The 24,265-nt window shown below is 41.2% G+C and overlaps 1 protein-coding gene across 1 annotated transcript in view; it reads right to left on the reverse strand.

Moving 5' to 3' along the window:
- The window catches only part of LOC115093921 (carboxypeptidase O-like), a 159,062-nt gene that overhangs the window by 119,737 nt on the left and 15,060 nt on the right, over positions 1 to 24,265 (reverse strand). Inside the window, exon 2 of the mRNA XM_029606352.1 lies at positions 19,502 to 19,585. Within this exon, the coding sequence (XP_029462212.1) occupies positions 19,502 to 19,581 (80 nt within the window). The 5' untranslated portion in view covers positions 19,582 to 19,585. The remainder of the gene's footprint in view (positions 1 to 19,501; positions 19,586 to 24,265) is intronic.

A 24,265-nucleotide genomic window follows, 5' to 3' on the forward strand; every position in this document is an offset into this window, starting at 1 on the left:
GGAATAAACTGGTGAAACTGGCAATGCCGTGGACAGGCTCCTCTTTTAAAATCCCCCCACTTATGCATTAGGAGTGGAATCTGCACGCGCATGTGTGTGTCCATTTAAAATTGCATGCACGTGTGCGCGCGCTCAGCCTATTTTATAACATGCGTACATACACACATGTATGTTATAAAGCAGCCACGCCCATGGGTGCAAGCCAGCAAACGCACGCACATGTGCACTCAGACGCCTGTTTAAAAGTGACTGTTTAAGTAATTAGAAAGCCTATTAGTCTGTTTAGCTACATAAACTAGGGATGTGCAGACCAAAAGTTTATGTTCATAAGTCCATAAGTCGAAAGGGGGGGTCAATTTCGGTCAATATGGACATATGGAGAATTCCATAAGTTGAGTCTATGTCCATACGTGCACCGATTCCCTAAATAAAAATTTAAACCCCTCACCCTCCTTAATCCCCCCCCAAGACTTACCAAAACTCCCTGGTGGTCTAGCGGGGAGTCAGGACGCCATTTCTGAACTCCTTTGCGAGGAGCACGTGACGTCCGCGTCACTCCGACGTGACGCCGACGTCACGTGCTCCTCGCAAAGGAGTTCAGAAATGGCGTCCTGACTCCCCGCTAGACTACCAGGGAGTTTTGGTAAGTCTTGGGGGGGGATTAAGGAGGGTGAGGGGTTTAAATTTTTATTTAGGATCAACAATCGCGATTTCCAACGTATTCAACATAGCTATGTTGAATAAGTTGGAAATCCGATCGTTTGCGCCTCATCACTTTTTTAAGTTAAAAAAAAAAAAAAAGTTGCGTTTTACCTATAAGTTCAAAACGAATCCACACCCCTAACATAAACCCAAATACACAGAAAAACAAAATCTCACTATCGCTCACATACACTAACACAGCCTCATCATGTCTTGCGCATGCTCACATAAATAAAATACACAAACACATTTTGGAACTTAGCAATCTATTCAATGTAAAATATACCTGTGGAATTTTGTGCACTCCCTGGAGTACACCTATCTAAACTTGTATGACAAAACAAAAAGCTCACCGTTTGACAATTTGCCTATAATTAGGGAAAGAGACTGGAATGCATGCCTTAATTTTACATTAGATTATTATAATTTCTGGAATATATTTACAACTTTCTGTCTGTTGATCACTAAGATTTGTACCTGTTTATTTAAATATTTATAGTTTCTGCCACACCGGATATAAAATGCTTCCAGCTCATCCACTGTCGCATGTAAATGCTGTACCGTGGATAGGTTTGAAAGTTAGGCTCTGACAGGGCAATTTTATTTATTTATTTATTTATTTTATTTTATATACCGACATTCGATCGAAATATCACATCGGTTTACAGGAAACTGAGAGATAGGGCGAGGTCCGCCCTATTTACATTATAACATGGTAAATTATAACTGTTTACAAGGAATATTATAACTATTTTGCATTATAACATGATAACAATATTCACAATACATGGTCAGCATTCAGATAAGTTTTAAGTAACAAGAGGGTTTAAGTAGCAAGAGGGATTAGACATTTGAAAGGAGGGAGGCGCTATAAATAGATTAACCAAAATAGTATATAGGTACAGGTTTCAGAATTGCTAGTATAAATAGTATATAAATACAGGAGTCGGAGTTGCTAGAAGGTGGGCAGTGGGTAGGGTGGAGGTGGGAGGGGAGTAGGGTCAGGGGGTGGCGGGGGGGGGGGGAGAGAGGGTCGGGGCGGGTGGGGGGGGGGTGTGGGGTGCATTCTGGAAGGGAGAGGTGTGTTTGGGAGGGTTAAGTATCAGGTGGAAAGGCTTTTGTAAACAGCCACGTTTTGAGATGTTTTTTAAATACTTGCGATGAGGGTTCATTTCTGAGCTGGGGGGGAGGGAATTCCACAGGGTGGGACCCGCTATTGATATGGCTCGTTTGCGGGTTGCGTTGAGGTGTGCAGTTTTGCAATCGGGGACAGAGAGAAGGCCAGTGTTGGAGGACCTGAGGTTTCTTTGTGTGGAGTATGGGTGTATTGCGGTGTTTAGCCAGTTCATTTCGTTGTTGTTTATTTTTTTGTGTATGAGGGTGAGGGTTTTATATTGGATTCTTTGTGTGATGGGGAGCCAGTGGAGGTCCTTGAGAGTGGGTGTGATATGGGAGGATTTTCTGCTGTTAGTGATGATCCTGGCGGCGGCGTTTTGTAGAACTTGGAGGGGTTTTATGTGTATTTCTGGGAGGCCAAGGAGGAGGAGTTGCAGTAGTCGAGTTTTGCGAAAATAATAGATTGAAGGACTGTTCGGAAATCGTGCGCTTGGAGAAGGGGTTTGAGTTTTTTCAGTGTTTGTAGCTTGAAGAATCCATCCTTAATAGTATTAGAGATGTGGCGTTTAAGGTTAAGTTGGTCGTCTATGGTTACGCCTAGGTTTCTTGTTGCTGGCGTGAGTGAGATTCCTGGGATGTTTGGGAGCCCTGGGTTGTTTGAATTTCCTGAGTAGTTTGGGGGGCGGATGTTGAGGGGAGATGAGGGACGGTCAGGTAAGATGGTCAGGTAAGATGGTCTGAGAGAAAATGTCCCTCTCAAACGCAGCTAAAATTGTGCAAAGCATCCATAGAGAATATACTTTTATCCACATTCAAATGAGGTATTCCCGTGGGCATATTTCGCTCAAGGAGAGGAAAACAGCATACGCAAATCTGATTTTCTTCTGTATGTGCACTATTTTACCCCCTCTCTCACTCACACAAATATCAGGCGCAAAGCATACAATTGCATTTAACATACGTACTTTGCACCTGCTGATTCTCAAAGACAAATAACATAGTTTCTCTTTGACATTTTCCCTAAAGCTTATACTTAGAAAGAGCCCCTCGTACACAGTAACTTTGAAACAGGCATGCAGGCGCACATGTGCACTCGTTTGCCGGCTTGCATCTAGAGATGCGTCCATTTTATAACATACGTGCGTATTTGCGTGCATATTATAAAATAGCCTGGATGCACGTACAAGTGGGCACAATTTTAAATGGATGCGCGTATGTACACACAAATGTTGCTTCTACCTTCTAAGTGGGGGAATTTTATAACAGACGCGCGTCGATGCTATTCACAATTTTCCCAGTTCGTTCCCAGTTCACCCCATTAAGGGATAGGACTTCCAAATCACCCTAATTTAATAGCCTCCCTTCCCCCCTGTTAACCCCGACCCTTAAAACCCCGCTGTCTAGCCAAGATTTAGTGTTTTAATACTTACACGCCATCCATTGCAGAAATAAATTTACACGGCAGGGGATCCCGGCACGCACCTGTGCACATAAGTATTTCCGCGCACATTTCCTGGCCAGGCCCCGACATGCCCACACCCCACCCAGACCATGCCTATGCACCGCCCATTTTTAGAAACTTTTTACACTTTTGCACGCAGCGGAAGATACACGTGTCCAAGAGTGGCTTGTAAAATCCACTCGGTGCACACCTTCCCAACTTGTGCTCATATCTCCCAGTTTTGGCACATGTAGGGCTTTTAAAATTCACCTGCAAGTTTGAAACAGCACGTGCTAGTTGAAAATTTCTGCATTATTGCACAGCAAACTGCAATGGGTTCTTGCTAAATGGCCTTAGTGAGCATGCTAAACTTTTTTGCATACGAAGATAAGAAATTGCCATACTGGGTCAGACCAAGGGTCCATCAAGCCTAGCATCCTGTTTCCAATAGTGGTCAATCCAAGCTACAAGTACCTGGCAAGTACCCAAAAACTAAGTCTATTCCATGTTACCATTGCTAATGGCAGTGGCTATTCTCTAAGTGAACTTAATAGCAGGTAATGGACTACTCCTCCAAGAACTTATCCAATCCTTTTTTAAACACCGCTATACTAACTGCACTAACCACATCCTCTGGCAACAAATTCCAGAGTTTAATTGTGCGTTGAGTGAAAAAGAACTTTCTCCGATTAGTTTTAAATGTGCCCCATGCTAACTTCATGGAGTGCCCCCTAGTCTTTCTACTATCTGAAAGAGTAAATAACCGATTCACATCTACCTGTTCTAGATCCTCTCATGATTTTAAACACCTCTATCATATCCCCCCTCAGCCATCTCTTCTCCAAGCTGAAAAGTCCTAACCTCTTTAGTCTTTCCTCATAGGGGAGCTGTTCCATTCCCCTTAACATTTTGGTAGCCCTTCTCTGTACCTTCTCCATCGCAATTATATCTTTTTTGATATGCGGCGACCAGAATTTTACACAGTATTCAAGGGGCGGTCCCACCATGGAGTGATACAGAGGCATTATGACATTTTCTGTTTTATTCACCATTCCTTTTCTAATAATTCCCAACATTCTGTTTGCTTTTTTGACTGCTGCAGCACACTGAACCAATGATTTCAATGTGTTATCCACTATGACGCCTAGATCTCTTTCTTGGGTTGTAGCACCTAATATGGAACCCAACATTGTGTAATTATAGCATGGGGTATTTTTCCCTATATGCATCACCTTGCACTTATGCCACATTAAATTTCATCTGCCATTTGGATGCCCAATTTTCCAGTCTCACAAGGTCTTCCTGCAATTTATCACAATCTGCTTGTGATTTAACTACACTGAACAATTTTGTGTCATCTGCAAATTTGATTATCTCACTCGTCGAATTTTTTTTCCAGATCATTTATAAATATATTAAAAAGTAAGGGTCCCAATGCAAATCCCTGAGGCACTCCACTGTCCACTCCCTTCCACTGAGAAAATTGTCCATTTAATCCTACTCTCTGTTTCCTATCTTTTAGCCAGTTTGCAATCCATGAAAGGACATCGCCACCTATCCCATGACTTTTTACTTTTCCTAGAAGCCTCTCATGAGGAACTTTGTCAAACCCCTTCTGAAAATCCAAGTATACTACATCTACCGGTTCACCTTTATCCACGTGTTTATTAACTCCTTCAAAAAAGTGAAGCAGATTTGTGAGGCAAGACTTGCCCTGGGTAAAGCCATGCTGACTTTGTTCCATTAAACCATGTCTTTCTATATGTTCTGTGATTTTGATGTTTAGAACACTTTCCACTATTTTTCCTGGCACTGAAGTCAGGCTAACCGGTCTGTAGTTTCCTGGATCGCCCCTGGAGCCCTTTTTAAATATTGAGGTTACATTTGCTATCCTCCAGTCTTCAGGTACAATGGATAATTTTAATGATAGGTTACACATTTTTACTAATAGGTCTGAAATTTCATTTTTTAGTTCCTTCAGAACTCTGGGGTGTATATCATCCGGTCCAGGTGATTTACTTCTCTTCAGTTTGTCAATCAGGCCTACCACATCTTCTAGGTTCACCGTGATTTGATTCAGTCCATCTGAATCATTACCCATGAAAACCTTCTCCATTACGGGTACCTCCCCAACATCCTCTTCAGTAAACACCGAAGCAAAGAAATCATTTAATCTTTTGTTAGTTGTTTACTTACCTCTGTTGGCTCCTTCAGCAGAGGAATGACACCCCCTTCCACAGAAACTGCAGCCATTATCTCCTGACATAGGGAAGGGCAACAAATGAGGAGTTTATTCCCAGCTAAACCTGTCCCCTGTTGAGAGATTCTTTCCCTTTCACTGGTGCTCAGCAGTGCTTCTCTTGGTATAGCACACTTCTATAAGGTTTTCTTTTTTTTTTTTTTTGTTTGTTTGGGTTTTTTTTACATAGGATTCACACAAAAGCCAGATCCTGGTCTCTTTTCACTGCCAGCTCCCTATTGCTCCTGTCCTTTCATTTCAGCAGAAGCCTGCATCTCTCCTTTTCCTTTCTCCTCATTGGTCACAACCCTCCTTGCTACCCAGGTAGTTCTCCCATTGGTCCAACATACTTCTTGAAACATCATAGCTTGGCTGTCCTCAGGAGGGGAGGGGGAGGTTTTGAAGATCAGTGAACAATTATTCTGAATTCACTGTCAATTTTCTGCAGGTTTTCTTGCTTTAAATCCTTTTTATCTCAGTAAAGGGCTACCATAGTTGATTGGTATTTTTCCTACATGGAACTTTAAAGCAGCTTGTCAATATTAAGTCACTTAAAGTCCTTGTGCTGCTAAATCCAGAGACATATACATACTCCTGGGGACAGGTGCCCTTATCACACTTATGACACAGTCCAGATGCAGATAGTCACAGATTTATAGTTATATTCTACATTTCTGAAGAGTTACACTATAACTGACTACTTCAGCTCAACAAATATTCACATAAATCATAAGCAAGGCAATTAAATCCACATTGCAAATAAATAAATCTGAGTCAAATTTGAAATAGGTCAAAACTAACTGTAATTTGTGACAGAAATTCAAAGATCTGAACCAAGTTGGAAGAGATTCATCCATTACAAATACAAAATTTCTTAATTTTTACTATTCTTTTTATTCCATTTTCATACCATAATCCCACTATAACCATACCATTGCAGTGACATTCTTTTGACCAGGGACAACACACCATGACTATCTTTTGAACCAAATATATATATATGCACCCTGAGCCTGGTCCATAGGTGGTGATTTTGCACAATATCTTGGACTCTCCCTCCTGGGGATTGTGAACTCTGCTAAGATAGCATTCCCAGCCCCTGCTAGCCTGCAAAGCAGAAACTAGGACCCAAGAAACAAATCAGAAGCCGATCAATGATGCTGAAAAGCAGGAAACAAAATGATGATCGATAGAATTAGGGATTCTTTATTGGTCTTAGCCCGACTCTGGCCGAGTTTCGCTCGTAAGAGCTGCCTCAGGGGCTACTACAAAAGAATTATTTAAAATTACATATAATAGACATACATGTATATTAACAAATACACATTAAAATGTGTTACAACATATAAAATATCATAAGTATAAGTATATTTATATTCATAGATTTTATACTTATGACATTTTATATGTTGTAACACATTTTAATGTGTATTTGTTAATATACATGTATGTCTATTATATGTAATTTTAAATAATTCTTTTGTAGTAGCCCCTGAGGCAGCTCTTACGAGCGAAACTCGGCCAGAGTCGGGCTAAGACCAATAAAGAATCCCTAATTCTACCGATCATCATTTTGTTTCCTGCTTTTATTTATTTATTTATTTATTTATTTATTTAGCATTTTTCTATACCGAACTTCATGGTTAAATACCATATCAGATCGGTTTACATCGAACGAGGGATAGAGAAAACTTGTAACAGAAATGGAACAGTACAAAATAATCAGAAGAGAGCAGTAAGTTACATTAAACAAGGACTATAAACTTGGAGGCTTTACAGCTTAGAAGTAAGAAGAATAAAAGGCCCAAGAAGGGCAATAACTTAAACACAAAAGTTGTAATGGATTCAGATTAAACAGGAAACAATATTATCTGAGGAGTTAGGATAATCATAATAATAGGCAACAAAAATAGTAGCATGGTTCCGTAGCTCGTGAATAGGTTGTTTGTCTATTGTGAGTCTGAAGGATCCGAGAAGGTTTGCTGGAACAGCCAAGTCTTAAGATTTTTTTTGAATGTTAATAGGCATGGTTCCAGCCTGAGGTCTGCGGGGAGGCTATTCCAGATGTTTGGACCTGCAAAAGAAAAAGCTCGGACCCTAGTCGAGACGAGGCGAATAGCTTTGGTTGGAGGGGATTGTAGCGTTCCTTTATGGATTTCTCTAATTGGTCTGATGGAAGTATGGAGTTTGAGAGGGAATTCAAGGTCAAGATGAAAATAGTTATGGATGGACTTATGTATAAGTATACTTTTGTTAAGCAGAAACTAGGTACACAGACCTACCACTCAGCCTTTGGACTGGCACATATGTTAGTTTTAGAGTACACATTCATCAGAGAAATCTCTGCACAACTAAACGTCTTTGATACAGGAATAAGGATCTCAAGCAGGCCAAGATTTTTCATATTTTTAAGGATTATGTGCTACTAACCTATTTGAACAAGAGCTATTCACTAACATTCATCAAACCAGTTTCTGAGAGCTCTCATGGAGCTTTAGGTATAAAAATACAATACAAATGTTGGACCATTGACGTAATTTAAATATTTGTAAAATAGATTTCGTGGTGAAACCTTTCTGGGTAATTTTTTACATGTTACTTCAAGTTACTACTTTGTTTTATAGTCTGCTGTTGTTCGAATCTGCAATCCTCTGCTGTAAAGTGGAACTTTGAAACTGAATAATCCAGTCATTTGCCAGTTCTGTATTTTGTTTATGACTAGACAAGTGATAAAACACTATGTTAAATTGTAAATGTGTTCATTATTAATTCAGTTCTATCATAAACTTAGGATAATTGTAAAAAACATTTCTGCAGGTAAAATAGTGCCTTGCCCATGGAAATGACCTTTTAGAAAATTGCCTGCCCTATGTGGGCATAAATTTATATGCAAAGGCATGAAATCACTCAGAATTTCAGCATGGGATGCAGCTGGCTCAGTACTAGGACAGAGCGATGAAATGTGTGTGCCAGTGGTAAGCAAAATGTGTCAGTGGTTGCATTGGGACCCCTTCAGTGGGAGCAAGAGTGTCACATCTGCCTTGGAGAGAGAAAAGATATGCAAACCTTTCCAATGAATGGTAGGAAAGAGCAGTCCGCCATCACATCTTGAGGAAGGCTCGACTCCAGCATCCAGAGTGTCTGTAGTCAGCCTAGCCAGTTGGTTACCACCAGTACCAGCCTTTTCCTGTCAGCGGAATTGAGAATGTCATTTGGACTTCAGGAGAACTCAAGATACTTTTATCCATGGGGTCCAATTATACCTTTCATTGGTAGGATACATCATGATGGGGGTGGCCAAATGCATTAATGCCACAGATCAGCCTGCAGTGTTTCTGATGCAGCTCTAATAAGTTAATGGAAGCCAATGCAGATGCTGTCCTGGCTTCACCATGATATATAGATATGCAACTGGTGAGCACCTTAAAGAGAGCAGGACTGGGAGTTTGAGCAGAACTCTCCTGCCTGCTGGAGTCAAAGGGTAGAGGGGGAAGCACTGGTAGTCATATAAAGGAAAACTGGCAGTACCTCCACAGAAGCCAGTTAAGGCTGTCAGTGAGGAAAATTCACCTTGCCAGCTGAACTTCTACAGAGTCCTAAAGAGGGCCCAGATGTCATCATTGAGATGATGTGTGAGGAGTCTATTCCCAGTCCAACCAGTTGGCCAGGATAGTTGTCTTGGGTAGCACAAGTGGATGCAGAGGAGTGCACAGTGAGGGAGGAGTGTTGCAGCAGACCAAAGACCAAATGAGGAGGGAAGACGGGCCTGTTCTTCCAATGCTAAGGATTTTCTAGCTTATGGTCTCATAGGAAGATGAGGAAAAAAGTTGTCATGTGGAGTAAGGACTCAAGATAGTGGAACATCATAGTGAGGCCTCATTATGCCATGGAGAGGTTTTCTGTGGTGATCCCTGGTAAAAGGGCCAAACAATATCCAGAAGCTCTGCCGGCTGGACATGGAAACTCCAGTCCCATGGTCCAGTTCTAGTTTTTCTTCAGGGAATGAGTCATTGGTTGTGCGTGAGTTGCCATCTATTTCACCAGTGATGCCTGAGGACGATGTATCAATGAATACAAGTGATATCTCTCTTCCTACCAGTGGGTATAGTCAGATCATGGAGGATGAGCTACTTTACCAGTTTATCTCCCAGGCAATGCAGGATAAGTTCTGGGTGGTACCAAGCACCAGGGCAGAAAGCAGCCCAAGCCTCACAGGGAGAGCGTTTGGTGTGAAAGTGTAGATGATGAACTTTGTAGAGTAGCAAAGAGATGAGTGGGTGTGGGAACATGCTGGCTGGTGCATCAGTTTCATAAGAGCTCATCCAGACTATCCAAAAGAGTTGAAGAAAAGCATAATAAGCTTATAAAAGGAAGAAATATCTACAAACATGCTGTGATCTATCATCTGAGGGATGTGGCTGAAAGTAAATATCAAATTGACAGTCTTCTGCTGAATGGGAAGATCATCTGTAAGCCTCATCCAGACCATTATGAACCAGTTCCTTTGAAGAGTGAGGAAGAGGAGCAAGAGTAATCTGTTCTGTTATTTCTATTCCACCAGAGGGATGCAGTTTTGCTGTGTGTTATTTTGAAATAGTTGTATTGAAAACTGCATTTGATTCTAGTTTAATGAAAGGACTGTGGACTATTATCCTTCCTAAAGAGGGAGGATGTGAAGGAAGAATAGCTCTTTGAACAATAAGATAGCCTGGCCTGTTAAGCAGCCTAGAGGTTAGTGAATAAAAGACATGTCTAATGGCTAAGATTCAATTAGATAATATTAAACTCAGAAAAGTCTAAAGTCCTTTGAATTAAAAAGGGCAGAAGTATTTTGTGATTCACAACTGGCCCACAATTGATGAAGTGATCTTGCCTTTTAAAAAACATGTTTGATACAGGGATGTAACCAGAACTGAATTTTTGAGGGGGACCAATGTTAAAATGGGGGAGCACTGTGCTAGCCCCTACCCTGCCTCTAACCCTTACCCCTTCCTATGTGGATCTTCATGGCAGTAGATAGAAAATCCTTTAATTTCTGACAACACTCCATATTGTCTGTCTTTTCACTCTCCCTCTGTGTATATGGCAGCTACTTTATGCAAAACGTACTGGAACAGTACTGAAATTTTGTTATTGATTAGTCTTGATTATTATAGGTGTGGTTTTGAAATTACTAAATTTATTTTTGTTTTATTGGACATTTCTTCTCTATTTGATGCAGTGAATCACCTGATTTTGTTGGCTCATTTAAAAGAGATTGGAATCTCGGGGACTATATTTAAATGGTTCATCTCATTCTTTTCTGTGCAAATGTAGCAAGTGAGATAAATCAGCAAGTTTCTAAATCATATTCTGCTGAAACTGGGGTTCCACAAGGTTCTGCCCTGATGACCCTGCTGTTTAACATCTGTTTACATCCAGTCTGTTGCTTTCTGTCCAATATGGGCATAGGCTACAGACTGTCCACTGATGATATACAATTCATTGTACCAATTACATAGAAACATAGAAACATAGAAATGACGGCAGAAAAAGACCAATCGGCCCATCCAGTCTGCCCAGCAAGCTTCGACTCTTATTTTCCCATACTTATCTGTTTCACCAACCACCAACTTCAGGGCTCTTGTTGGTAACTGTTTGATTCAAATTTCCTGCCATCTCCTGCCATCTCCTGTCATTGATGCAGAGAGTAATGTTGGAGTTGCATCAAAGGTGAGCATAAGGCTTGTGTTTAAGGGTTATAACTGCTGCATCAAGCAAGCTACCCCAATGCTTGTTCACCCAAACTGCACAGATCGATGCCTTGTTGGATGATGTCTGAATGCAAATCCTGTTTTCCTTACTTCCCCCTACCGTTGAAGCAGATAGCAATGCTGTATATGCTTTCAAAGTGATGTATCAGGCTTAAATGGTTTAGGGTATAACTGCCGTAATAAGCAGCTACCACCACGATTGTTTACCCAGATTGTGAAGTTCAGTCCTTGTTGGTTGTTGCCTGAATGTAAATCCTGTTTTCTACTTTTTTCCCCCTGCCATAGAAGCAGAGAGCAGCACTGTATATGTATTCTAAGTGATGTATCAGGCTTAATTGATTTAGGGTAGTAACCACCATAATAAGCAAGTTACTCCCACACTTATTTGTTTACCCAGATTATAAAGTTTAGTCCTTGTTGGTTGTTTTCTGAATGCTAATCCTCTTTTCCACATTACCCCCTGCCATAGAAGCAGAGAGCAACGCTGTGTATGCATTCAAGTGATATATCAGGCTTAATTGGTTTAGGGTAGTAACCACCGTAATAAGCAAGTTACCCCCACATTTATTTATTTACCCAGATTGTGTAGTTCACTCCTTTTTGGTTGTTATTTGAATGCAAATCTTCTTTTCCACATTTCCCTTTGCCGTTGAAGTAGAGAGCAATGTTGGGGTTGCAATGAGTAAGGGTAGTAATCACCAGGTAGTAAACATTCCAGCAAGCCACCCCCATGGCTCTACTCTTCATTCCCATCCTCTAGCCTTTTTGGATCCACAGTGTTTATCCCATGCCGCTTTGAAATCTTTCACCATTTTAGTCTTCACCACTTCCTCCAGAAGGGCATTCCAGGCATCCACCACCCTCTCCATGAAGAAATACTTCCTGACATTGGTTCTGAGTCTTCCTCCCTGGAGCTTCAAATCGGGACCCCTAGTTCTATTGATTTTTTTCCATTATAAAAGGTTTGATGTTCACCATGAATCATTAAAACCTTTCAGATATCTGAAAGTCTGTATTATATCTCCTCTGCTCCTCCTCTCCTCCAGGGTATTCATATTTAGCTTCTTTAATCTCTCATCATAAGTCGTTTTATGAAGACCATCCACCTTTTTGGTTGCCTTTCTCTGGACCGCCTCCATCCTGTCTCTGTCCCTTTGGAGATATGGTCTCTAGAACTGAACACAGTACTCCAGGTGGGGCCTCACCAAGGCCCTGTACAAGGGGATTATCACTTCCTTTCTCTTACTAGATATTCCTCTCTCTATGCAGCCCAGCATTCTTCTGGCTTTAGCTATCGCCTTGTCACATTGTTTAGCTGACTTCAGATCATTAGACACTATCACCCCAAGGTCTCTCTCCTGCTCCGTGCACATCAGTCCTTCATCTCCCATCAAATACAATTCTTTCGGATTTCCACTTCCCCATATGCATGACTCTGCACTTCTTGGCATTGAATCTCAGTTGCCATATCTTCGACCACTCTTCCAGCTTCCTTAAGTCACGTCTCATTCTCTCCACTCCTTCTAGCGTGTCCACTCTGTTGCAGATCTTAGTATCATCCACAAAAAGACAAACCTTATCTTCTATCCCATCTGCAATGTCGCTCACAAAGATATTGAACAGGACCGGTCCCAACACACGCTATCAATGGTGCTCAATGTCTAAGTGTTATTAAGTGCTAGATGACCACCAACAGGTTGATTCTGAATGTCGGTAAGACAGAAATGGTCTTGAGTAGATTTCCAATGTGATATCTTCCATCTTCATTTCAATTTGAGTTATGGGCATCCCTGGGAGCTCTCTAGATTTGGCCCAGAGACTCCAGAATTCTAAAGGAATTGCCGGGCCAACATCTGAAAACTCTGGCTGCTGCAAAAGCAGGCCCTGTAAAAGAAAGTTGTTTAGGCCATGTGCCGAGAGGGGGTGGGGGAAGGAGTAGAAGGAGGAGCATCGCAGCATCAGAGACCCCTTCCTCTTCCTGGCAGAAAAAAGGGCTGGGTAGGCATTGATTGCCCCTTGCAGGCAGTTGGAACAGATCAGTTGGTAAAGCAGGAAATCAGGTGGCCCTGCGGAGCAGTAGGAACAGGAGGTGATTGGTTGGCCCTGTGGGGCAGCAGGAGGAGCTCAGGTGGTCCTACTGGTTAGCAGGAGGAGGGGATCCTTGGCCCAATGCAGCAGAAGGAGGAGGAGGAGGAGATCCAGTATTTCTTGGCTGTTGTCACTGGTAGGTTGGGATAAGGAGAGAGAATAACTAAGCATGTGTGTACATGTGTGTATATGTGAGTGAGAGAAGGGAGAGTGTGAGTGAGCATCGGTGTGAAAGAAAATGTGTGTGGGCATGTATGTGTGTTAGTGAGTGTGTGGGCATTGTGTGTGTGTTAATGTGCAGAAATGTATGTGTGTGAGTATAGGCATATTTGTATGGAAGAGGGAAAAGTATGGGCATGTATGTGAGAATGAACTTGTGTGTGTGTGTGTGTGTGAAAAATAATTTGAGAGCGAACATGTGAGTGTGTGAGAGAAAGTTTGTGCACATGCCCCTGCCACACCGCTCCAATCCATGACAATCTCAGGATGAGGAGAAATCTAAAGTTCCCAGGTATGAGAATGGGCGGTTCCCATTTCTCACCATGTATGTAATTTAGGTGTGTTACTTGAAAGTGATTTATCACTCAAGTTTCAAATAAATGCGGTTACTAAAAGTGATTTCTCTAAACTGCAAAAGCTCAAATCTCACTTAACTTTTGTTGATTTCCACTCAGTTCTGCAGGTCTTAATTCTATCCAAATTTGCAATTCACTTTATGTTGGTTTATCTGCAATAGTCCTGAAAAGCTTGCAGGCTGTGCAGAACGCAACTGCCAGGTTACTTACAGGAGCTCAGACGTTTGTTACCATATCACCCCTGTAATGTCTTCACTTCACTTGTTTCCTATACTTTGGAGAATCAAGTTCAAGACTGTGACTTTAATCCATTGTGCTTTGAGTCAGGATACTTCAGTGTGTGTCAGCTCCTTGTTAAAGAATTATAAACTTGCCAGGGCTTTAAGATTAGCTGGGTGTAATTTTTTTTAAGAGATGCCACCTATCCGCCAGGCTCAGCTGGAAGCACCTCATGAAAGAACATTTTCTGTGGCGGGCTCTGAAAGTTGGAATGAGCTTCTGGATGAGATAAGAGCAGCTCATTTAGGAAGCAAGTGAAAGCCCATTTATTTAAACAGGCCTATGGTATCACATAGCAGGAAAGTGTAAAATCATCATTTTGACTATGTAACAGATTAATTTACCTAAGTTAATTAATGTAAATGATGTGACAGTTTAAATCAAATAACACCAATAGTACAGTAGAATATGTGAGTGAGATTATTTGTCTTTTGTTGCATGTTCATAGATTTTTTTTTAGTCTGTTTTTTAAATAAGTTTCTTTTATTATGTATGTTTGGTTGTTACCCACAGAGTACTTTAGATCGAACAGAATATACATTTTTAAAGAAATAAAATAAATAATGTATTACTACCTGCTATAGAGCAATTATGTAAACAGGCGTCCCAGGCATTCCTGACGTTTTCAGGTGCTGAGAGGGGGGCGGGATTATTACCTGCCAAGAGTAAAAGAAAGACTTTGCCGCCCTCAGATCTTTACAGACCTAGCCCAAGATTAGTGTTGATCCCTGTTCCAGTTATGTTCCTCAGAGGGCATGGGATCATGGACTGGCAGGGATTCTGGTGCCTCCAGGCCCTCTAACTGCTGCACCTTTAAGGGCTGACTCAGATGTGACACGATCCTGCTGCTAGGGGAGGAGGCCTGAGCCTAAACTGAGGGAGCACAGGCCCTCATCCCTCCCCCTTCCCCCACAGCTACGCCCATTGATGCTTGGAGTCATTCTGGATTCAGATGAAATTCCAGATTAAATTACTCATCTCCATTTATTTCCTATTAGCCCCAATTCCATGGTAGCTCGTTGCAGTGATACAAGGCATGTGACATTCAGAAGGTAATTTTAAGTCCCCCGTGTTGCGGGACTGTGCTTTTGATACTCCTTTGAAATGTATCATATAAAGCTGTTATTCTGAGAAAACCTTTTCATTGCTGTTACTTCGTCCCACCTGGAACAGCATTACTGGCTGCTTTCACACTCTTCTCCCTGCTATAATTTTAAGGCACTTGCATGCATGAAGCAGTTGTTTATAGCATCCAAACAGCACATAAGAAAGAATAATGGAAAGAGTTTGCAGTTTATCCGGGTCAATATTCAAAGAGCTTGTCCGGTTAACTTTCGGAGTTAAGACAAAACCCAGGATTTGATTATTTTCCCCTCTGCTCCTTGGCTAAATTTTGTGCAGGCAACATAAAATTTACCCAGGTGTAAAAGAAGCAGCATTGGGAGAGCTTCTGGTGCTCAGTTTCACTGCCCAGACAAAGCTGGACAGGTAAGTCTGCTCAGACATATTCCTGTCCTACAGTAATCTGGATACCTTTTTCTGAATATATTCGGTGAACACTTATCCAGATAACTTTCCCACATTATGGCTTACTTAATATGGACCTCTACATTTTCAAGACCACATAGCCCACCCCCCCACCTCCCCTTTGGATGAAAAGCATATTGGCTTAATAAAAGGTATTTCAACCTGTAAATATTTCAGTTATTTTAATATCGCCATACCTTGAGACCACTCTGTAGCACTTATCAATTCCAATAGATTCAAATAAATCAACTTTCTCTGGTGGATAAATTCGCCCCTTTGTGCCTTTCAACATACCAGAGACCAGCAATTGTAGTCAGTGCATGACAAGGCCTTTTCCACTCTACTATACAGTAACATCTTAGCCCACTGGAAATCATTTCTTTTATGTTATTCTTCTGTTTTATAATTCTTTATTGTCTATAATTAGTATTACCTCATATTCTTAATCCCACCAGATCTTGCTATTTTGTCTGCTGTAGATTGTATACGGTAACACACTACTGGATTGATGGCTTACTATTATAATTATGAGATAACACGCTTTGAACTCTTATGGTAGAAAAACAAACAATGATGATGATGATGTCTCATTGCTATAGTAATTTAACATAGGAAGTTCTTTCTTGACATTGACACCATCAGCACTGCTATTTTAAATTCTGTTTGACAGTAACCTGCCATCCAAACAGGTTTGGAAAGTATTCCAGCACATTTTCAACATTGCTTCTTGAGGAATTACCACTGTGTTCTTGCAAAAAAATAAAAAACATTTATACCGCCAGTGATACCTAAAGAGGAGGAAAAATTTCAAAGACATATATGTGGGTAAAGCAGTACTTTTCTCGCAAAACTGGTGCCTTTTGAAAATTATCCTACCTCTATATGCAAACATTTAAGCGCATAGTGTGAGTATTCATGTAAATGCATGCACCTGCAGAGAGAAGCAGTCCAGGGGTGGAGTTTGGGTGGGACTGGGGCAAGATAATTTATATGTGTAACCCCAAGGGGGTACTAGATGGTGCACTAGCTTTATGCATGTATGTGCTAATGCATTACTGGGCCTGTGTTTTAGCCTACAAGGTTTGAAAGGGATGGTTATTATGAGAGGGAGGAATGATTTGGCAGCCTTTGCCTCTAGGGAGGGTGTCTTATGGGGAGGTCAAATGTTTATCTTATGCTTTAATATGGGACAGCTTGGGGGTCAAGGACCAGACAAGTAGGTGTGTGCCAAAAGTGTGAGTGGCAATGTGACTCTGGGCCAATGTCAGAGTGCATTGCAGTGGTATAAAAGGTAGGGTAAAGGGTCTGAGTGGAGTCCTGGAGGAGCCAAGCTGGAGGAGTGACTGAAGAAACAGCAAATGCCTCCCCTTGAGGTATAACAGATTGCTGTGAGAGTCCTGAGAGTGGCGAAGCTGAAAAGAAGAGTCTGGGGTTTCCCACAAATCTCCAAGGAGAGACTCTGAGTTGGAGTATGTGGCAAAACAGGAGAACAGAGTTTGTGGATACCAAAGCTGTGCTGAGTGAGAGGAGGACCATCTAAAAGCTCCTAACAGCTTTTAGGAGAGGGGAGTGATATTTGAGAAGTTGGAATTTGCTATGAAAGTAGAAGTTTGGACTTTTAGGATTCGGGTACAGTAACTGTGGTGGGAGACCAGCTGGACCAGATTTTAACTGCAGCGCTCGAGAGCACCACCTTGAACTGTTCCTGTTGTCTGAGTACTGAATTGTGATTTCTGTGAAAGGAAAAGATACACCAGCCCCCCCCCCCCCGCCAAGGGTCCTAGAGAGGAGATCATCTGGGAAGAAGGGTTAGGGAAACAAAAAGCAGTGGGTGTGAACTGTGCTATTGAATTTTGACTATCCAGACCAGTATGTTATGGAGAAGGACTATGATTTTAACCATATGTCTTTGCTACTACCGGAGCACCTCAGAGACTATGTGACACCCCACCGTGGCAGGGTTACCCTGATGCTTTCCAGAGATGGGAAGGTGACCTCCCCCAGGAAGGTGGGGTTATACACACACACATACGCTTTCAAAATGATGCATATAAATGTACTTACCAATAGCAGATGCAAGTCTGTGCAGGTACTATTTCTGATTCAGTTTTTCGAGAAATCTTTGAAAACGGAGTTAAAGTCGGAGGGTGGCAAGTGCTCTTCCCTGATGTATCTTAAAATTACCCCCAATAGAACTGACTAAGCAGAATTGTTTCTAAGTAGCTTGTGTTTTTGCTGTGCCATTCGAAGGTAGATATAATATGCAAACCATCAAACTCCTTATTTTTTTGCAGATACTCATGATATGAAACTTTGATGTGACGCTGGCCCTAATTTGTCAATCCTTAATTTCTCCCCATAGAGAACAATGGTTTATGTTTGTTCATATAGCAGAGAGGGAATAGGAGACTTGTTCCTTTTAGACTTGATGATATCAGCAGTGACTGTATTGAGTAGACTCGAAGAAATGCTCATTTTGTCTTTGTTTTTTTCTCAGCTTCTAGTTGAGCTGTTTGCTTTTGTCTTGCTCTCTGGTGCACAAACCAGTGGAAGCAACCTTTTTTTTTCTCATGGATGGAGTAAATCGATTATTCTACTTCTAAGTTTAAGGCTAGCCTTTTTTGGAAAGAGTATCTGGGAGAAATCCTGGGGACAACAGAAGACACATTGGGCGGCTTCACAGATGCCTCGTCTCAACTTTTGTACTGCTACTGACATACTGTAGTGAGTGGATTTTGCCAGGAAAGATTTCTGGACACTAAGGAATTTATTTTGCTGCTAAAACTATTTTTTGCTGCTGTCTACATTTTTTTTTACCGTGAAAGCTGTGGATTTTGAATTGCTGAAAGCACCCTATTTTTATTTTTTTTTTAGTTAAATACATTTGTCATTATTGCAACCTCCAATTCCTAACTTATTCCAGAGTTTGGATTCTTCTGAGGTAGAAGTTGACAGTAAACTGTTAGGGGGTAATTTTCAAAAGGAGTTACATGCGTAAATGTAGCTACCATTGTAGCAATTTTCAAAAGCCATTTACTCAAGTAAAGTGCACTTATGTGAGTAAATCCTTTAGACAAGTCAATGGCATATACTGTAGCAATTTTCAAAAACCCACTTACTCAAGTAAATTGAATTTACTCCAGTAAACCTGGTTTTTACTCGAGTAAATGCTTTTTAAAATCAGGTCCTTACTGTTTAGGAAGAGCATCTGTCCAGCCACAGAGGGAAACAGATTACCCTGCTCAATAAAGGGATACCCTGTACCACCCAGTCTACTACACATTTTAAAAACAACTCTGAGCAGTAAAAGGTTTAGACTCACAGCCACTGGTTATATTTTAATTGCCTTAAGTTAGGGTTACAATCAGGGCTGGTGCAAGGCTCTGTAGCACCCTAGGGAGACCAATGTAACAGCGCCTCCTGCCTTAGAAAATAGCAGCACGCTGCCTTAGGTGGCTGCCTAGTCCAATCTAATGGTCACGCTGGCCCTGGTTAAAATAAAGGGCAAACAGAAAGCAGACCAGCCTCCTAATTCTAGTGCTATTGGAGCATTACAAGGCAAGATTTTTAACAATCTATCAAGACACTGGATTTGTAAAATCACATTACACCTAGATCCATACAAAGTTCCCCTTGATCTTCTGGTCTTTTGAGTTTTGTCTGCAACTTCAGCACTAAATTTAATGTTGGATAATTAATCTTTCCTACTGTCTCTATTATAAAAAGCATCACTCTTCTACATTTCAATAGCTAGAAAGGAATTACCAAATTGCACACTCACCCATCATATCGCATCATCAGACATAATATTTTTGGAGCTAGGATTCCCAGAAGACCAATCTGCCAAAGTAACAGCATCATCCTTCTGAAAAAAAACCCCAGTAATAATAAACTGAGTATAGCAAGAGAGAGCACTGCATAAACTCAATTTAATAGTTGGACTATGGGACCTGACTTGTATATTATATTACACTTCACTGAAATGAATGCCCATCCAATCTAATCCGAGCAGATTAGGTTTTAACTACACAGGTAAATGATTAGCTCTGCATGTCATTGGTAACCCTTTCTGCTTCTTCTGAAAACATGGCTTCTACAGTTATTCTCATTGTTGCTTCACCTGTACATTCAAAAGAGCACATTGTGAGGGAAGGCAGAAACAAACATATATTCTTTATTTCCCATGCTTGTGGTAAGCATATAATTACTATACCATGAGAAGCCGTGCCTCCACTTTTTCTACCAATAATATTATTTATATAGTTTCAGTACATAGAGGTGTTATACAGAGTTCATAGAGATTTACCTGGATAAACTGGCTTAGCTGAAAATTGCCTTCCTCTCCCTAGCTAAAAGTATGTGCTGATTTTCACAGTGTGTACCTCTAGCAGGATTCAGGGGAAGCATTTCCAGGGACAGGAAGAGGGCTGGTTAGGGAAACAATGGACATAGAGCCACCACATCATCATTGTTTTTTATTTATACCATGCTTTTCCAACAAGAGAGTTTAAAGCATGGTACAATAGGTTTCAGTTTTACAATGCACAAACTAAAGACAGGGTCCAATCAGTTCCAATACATGGCAGAGTAATACAGTAGATGTGTGAACCTGGAAGATGTAGTAGGCCAGATTGAAAAACTAAAGAGTAGCAAATCACCTGGACTGGATGGTATGCATCCTAGGGCACTGAAGGAACTAAAAAATGAAATTTCTGATCCATTAGTTAAAATTTGTAACCTATCAATAAAATCATCCATTGTACCTGAAGACTGAAGGGTGGCCATTGTAACCACAATATTTAAAAAAGGCTCCAGAGGCGATCCAGGTAACTATAGACCAGTGAGCCTGACTTCAGTGCCGGGAAAAATAGTGGAAACTATCAGGGATGTGCAGACCAAAAGTTTAAGTTCATAAGTCCATAAGTCGAAAGGGGGTCCCATTTGCGGTCAATATGGACATATGGAGAATTCCATAAGTTGAGTCTATGTCCATATGTGCAAATAAAAATTTAAACCCCTCACCCGCCTTAATCCCCCCCCCCCCCAAGACTTACCAAAACTCCCTGGTGGTCCAGCGGGGTCAGGACGCCATTCCTGTACTCCTTTGCAAGGAGCACGTGACGTCGGCGTCACGTCGGAGTGACGCGGCGTCACGTAATTCCCCTCGGGTTCGCTCCCGGACCCCTCGTTGGGCTCAAAAGGAACTTTTGGCCATTTCGGGGGGGCCTCCTGACCCCCCCAAGCTGGCCAAAAGTGCCTTTTGGGCCCAACGAGGGTTCCGGGAGCGAACTTTTTGGGCCCAACGAGGGGTCTGGGAGCGAACCCGAGGGGAATCACGTGACGTCGGCGCCATGTCGGAGTGACGCGGCGTCACGTGATTCCCCTCGGGTTCGCTCCCGGACCCCTCGTTGGGCTCAAAAGGAACTTTTGGCCAGCCCCTCGGAGAACCCCGGGACTTACGTGAGTCCCGGGGCTCTGCGCGCGCCGGTAGGCCTATGTAAAATAGGCTCACCGGCGAGCAGGGCTCTGAAAATCCACCCCAGAGTGTATTTGGATTTTCAGAAGGCGTTTGACAAAGTCTCTCATGAGAGGCTTCTAAGAAATCTAAAAAGTCATGGGATAGGAGGCAATGTCATTTCGTGGATTACAAACTGGTTAAAAGATAGGAAACAGAGAGTAGGATTATATGGTCAATGTTCTCAGAGGAAAAGGGTAAACAGTGGTGTGCCTCAGGGCTCTGTACTTGGAGCGGAGCTTTTCAATATATATATAAATGATCTGGAAAGGAAAACGATGAGTGAGGTTATCAAATTTGTGGATGATACAAAGTTATTCAGAGTAGTTAAATCACAAGCAGATTGTGATACATTACAGGAAGATCTTGCAAGACTGGAAGATTGGACATCCAAATGACAGATGAAATTTAATGTGGACAAGTGCAAGGTGTTGCATATAGGGAAAAATAACCCTTGCTTTAGTTACACGATGTTAGGTTCCATATTAGGAGCTACCACCCAGGAAAAAGATCTAGGCATCATAGTGGATAATACTTTAAAATTGTCGGCTCAGTGTGCTGCAGCAGTCAAAAAAGCAAACAGAATGTTAGGAATTATTAGGAAGGGAATGGTGAATAAAACGGAAAATGTCATAATGCCTCTATATCGCTCCATGGTGAGATCGCACCTGGAATACTGTTTACAATTCTGGTCGCCGCATCTCAAAAATGATATAGTTGTGATGGAGAAGGTACAAAGAAGGGCAACCAAAATGATAAAGGGGATTGAACAGCTCCCCTATGAGGAAAGGCTGAAGAGGTTAGGGCTGTTCAGCTTGGAGAAGAAGGCTGAGGGGGTATATGATAAATACATAAATACATCTATTTGGAGTTTTTCTATACCGGCATTCGTGATTAAAAATCACATCACATTATATGTAAACCAGCACATCATGCTGGTTTACATATAACAAGAGGGTGTGAAACGAACGAAAAAAACAAAACAAAACATTATCAAGTGCAAGGAGGTCATAAAGTTACATTACAACAAGGTTGATATAACTGGGCAAAGAATTAGAGCAAGATAACTGAGCATTTAAGGATTATTTATTTACATTATATTGTGAAGTCTCTTAAAAGATGTTGCTGTCATTCAATTGGTGTCTTTAAGATCATGAGAGGTCTTGAACGAGTAGATGTGAATCATTATTTACACTTTCGAATAATAGAAGGACTAGGGGACATTCCATGAAGTTAGCAAGTAGCACATTTAAGACTAATCGGAGAAAATTCTTTTTCACTCAACGCACAATAAAGCTCTGGAATTTGTTGCCAGAGGATGTGGTTAGTGCAGTTAGTGTAGCTGGGTTCAAAAAAGGTTTGGATAAGTTCTTGGAGGAGAAGTCCATTAATGGCTATTAATGAAATTTACTTAGGGAATAGCCACTGCTATTAATTGCATCAGTGGCATGGGATCTTCTTAGTGTTTGGGTAATTGCCAGGTTCTTGTGGCCTGGTTTGGCCTCTGTTGGAAACAGGATCCTGGGCTTGATGGACCTTGGGCTGACCCAGCATGGCAATTTCTTATGTCTTATGTTCTTATGATGGGTTCATAGATGCATGAAACATTGAAGATAAAGGTGGCACCAACCACCACACCTGTAGCAATGGGGCCCCTGCTCGTGGAGCAGGTCAAGTATGGTTTTCAACAGAAGGGAACCTCCAAAGTAGAATCCCTGGCATTTACTGGGGTCCATTTTCATCCACGCTGTGGCTTTGCTAGTTAGACGAATAACTGCTTGAGGAGATGGAAAGAAGAAAGGTGTGGCAAAACAGGTTTATATCTGTTAGTATTATATGTCTAAAGATCAAAACAGGACCAAAAAAGCACATATGGTAAACAGTGGACTGCTATTCAGCAGATTGTAGGAATTTTAGATATTTAGCAAATGATAAGGGTGTTAGCAAGCCAGGAGCTAGTGCAAAACCACCTATAAAGTGATAGCCCGGACCTCTCAATCAATCACCCAAAAGAGGTACAGATATAGCAATGTACAATAAAGTTTTTTTGTTTCAGATGATGACATCAGATGTTCCCCGACATTGAAACCAGAAAAGCAGCCATCTTTAAAAAGAGTGTTTCAGGCTAAGTCAGTTTGCCATTTTTTTCTAAGTTGCTTGGAGATCAGGAGATCCACACAGAGCAGCCGATTATAAGGAAGAACTTCACATGATTCAGATGTCCCCCTGAAGCAGGAGATTCAAAATGCCAGCTGACATTGTGGTTTTGTATATCTCTTCTATCATGCTGACTTTTCTGAGTGCTTCACCTATAGGTGTATTTTAAATGCATTTAAAAAATATATTTTTTAAAATTCCTGTTAACTCTTGTACATTGCTATATCTGTAACACTTTTGCGTGAATGATTGAGAGGTCCGGGCTACCCAAAATGCCACTACTACTTAAAAAATGAAATATTAATACCAGATGGTATATTTTATAGAAAAATTGTTCTAAAAAAAAATATATAAAAAAAGAAAATTTGAGTGGACTTTAAAGATGATCCCTCAAGCGGCTTGAAAAAGAGCAGAAATGCCCAAAGAGACCGTGGGATGTTATGAAGGTCTATAAAACAGTAATGGGATTTAGTTTCAAAACTTTGACTCCATTGAAAAATGTGAAGGTAATGGTTATTTGATGTCAATCTTCATAATACTTATAACATTCATCAATATTAAAAAATATGAGTAATATATAGTACAGTATAAGGAACTCCATAATGCAGTTCCTTTATTATGTGCACTAAATATGCACATACATGTAATTCTGATATTTAAAAAGAGCTCCAGGGGTGAGTTGGGAAACTATAGAGTAGTTAGCCTGACTTCAGTGCTGGGAAAAATAATGGAAACTATTCTAAAGACCAAAACCATAAAGCATATAGAAAGACATGGCTTAATGGGACACAGCCAGCATGGATTTTCCCAAGGGATGTCTTACCTCACAAATCTACTACATTTTTGTGAAGGGGTTAATAAACATGTGAATAA

This window comes from Rhinatrema bivittatum, chromosome 6, assembly GCF_901001135.1.
Source record: "Rhinatrema bivittatum chromosome 6, aRhiBiv1.1, whole genome shotgun sequence".
Lineage (NCBI taxonomy): Eukaryota > Metazoa > Chordata > Amphibia > Gymnophiona > Rhinatrematidae > Rhinatrema > Rhinatrema bivittatum.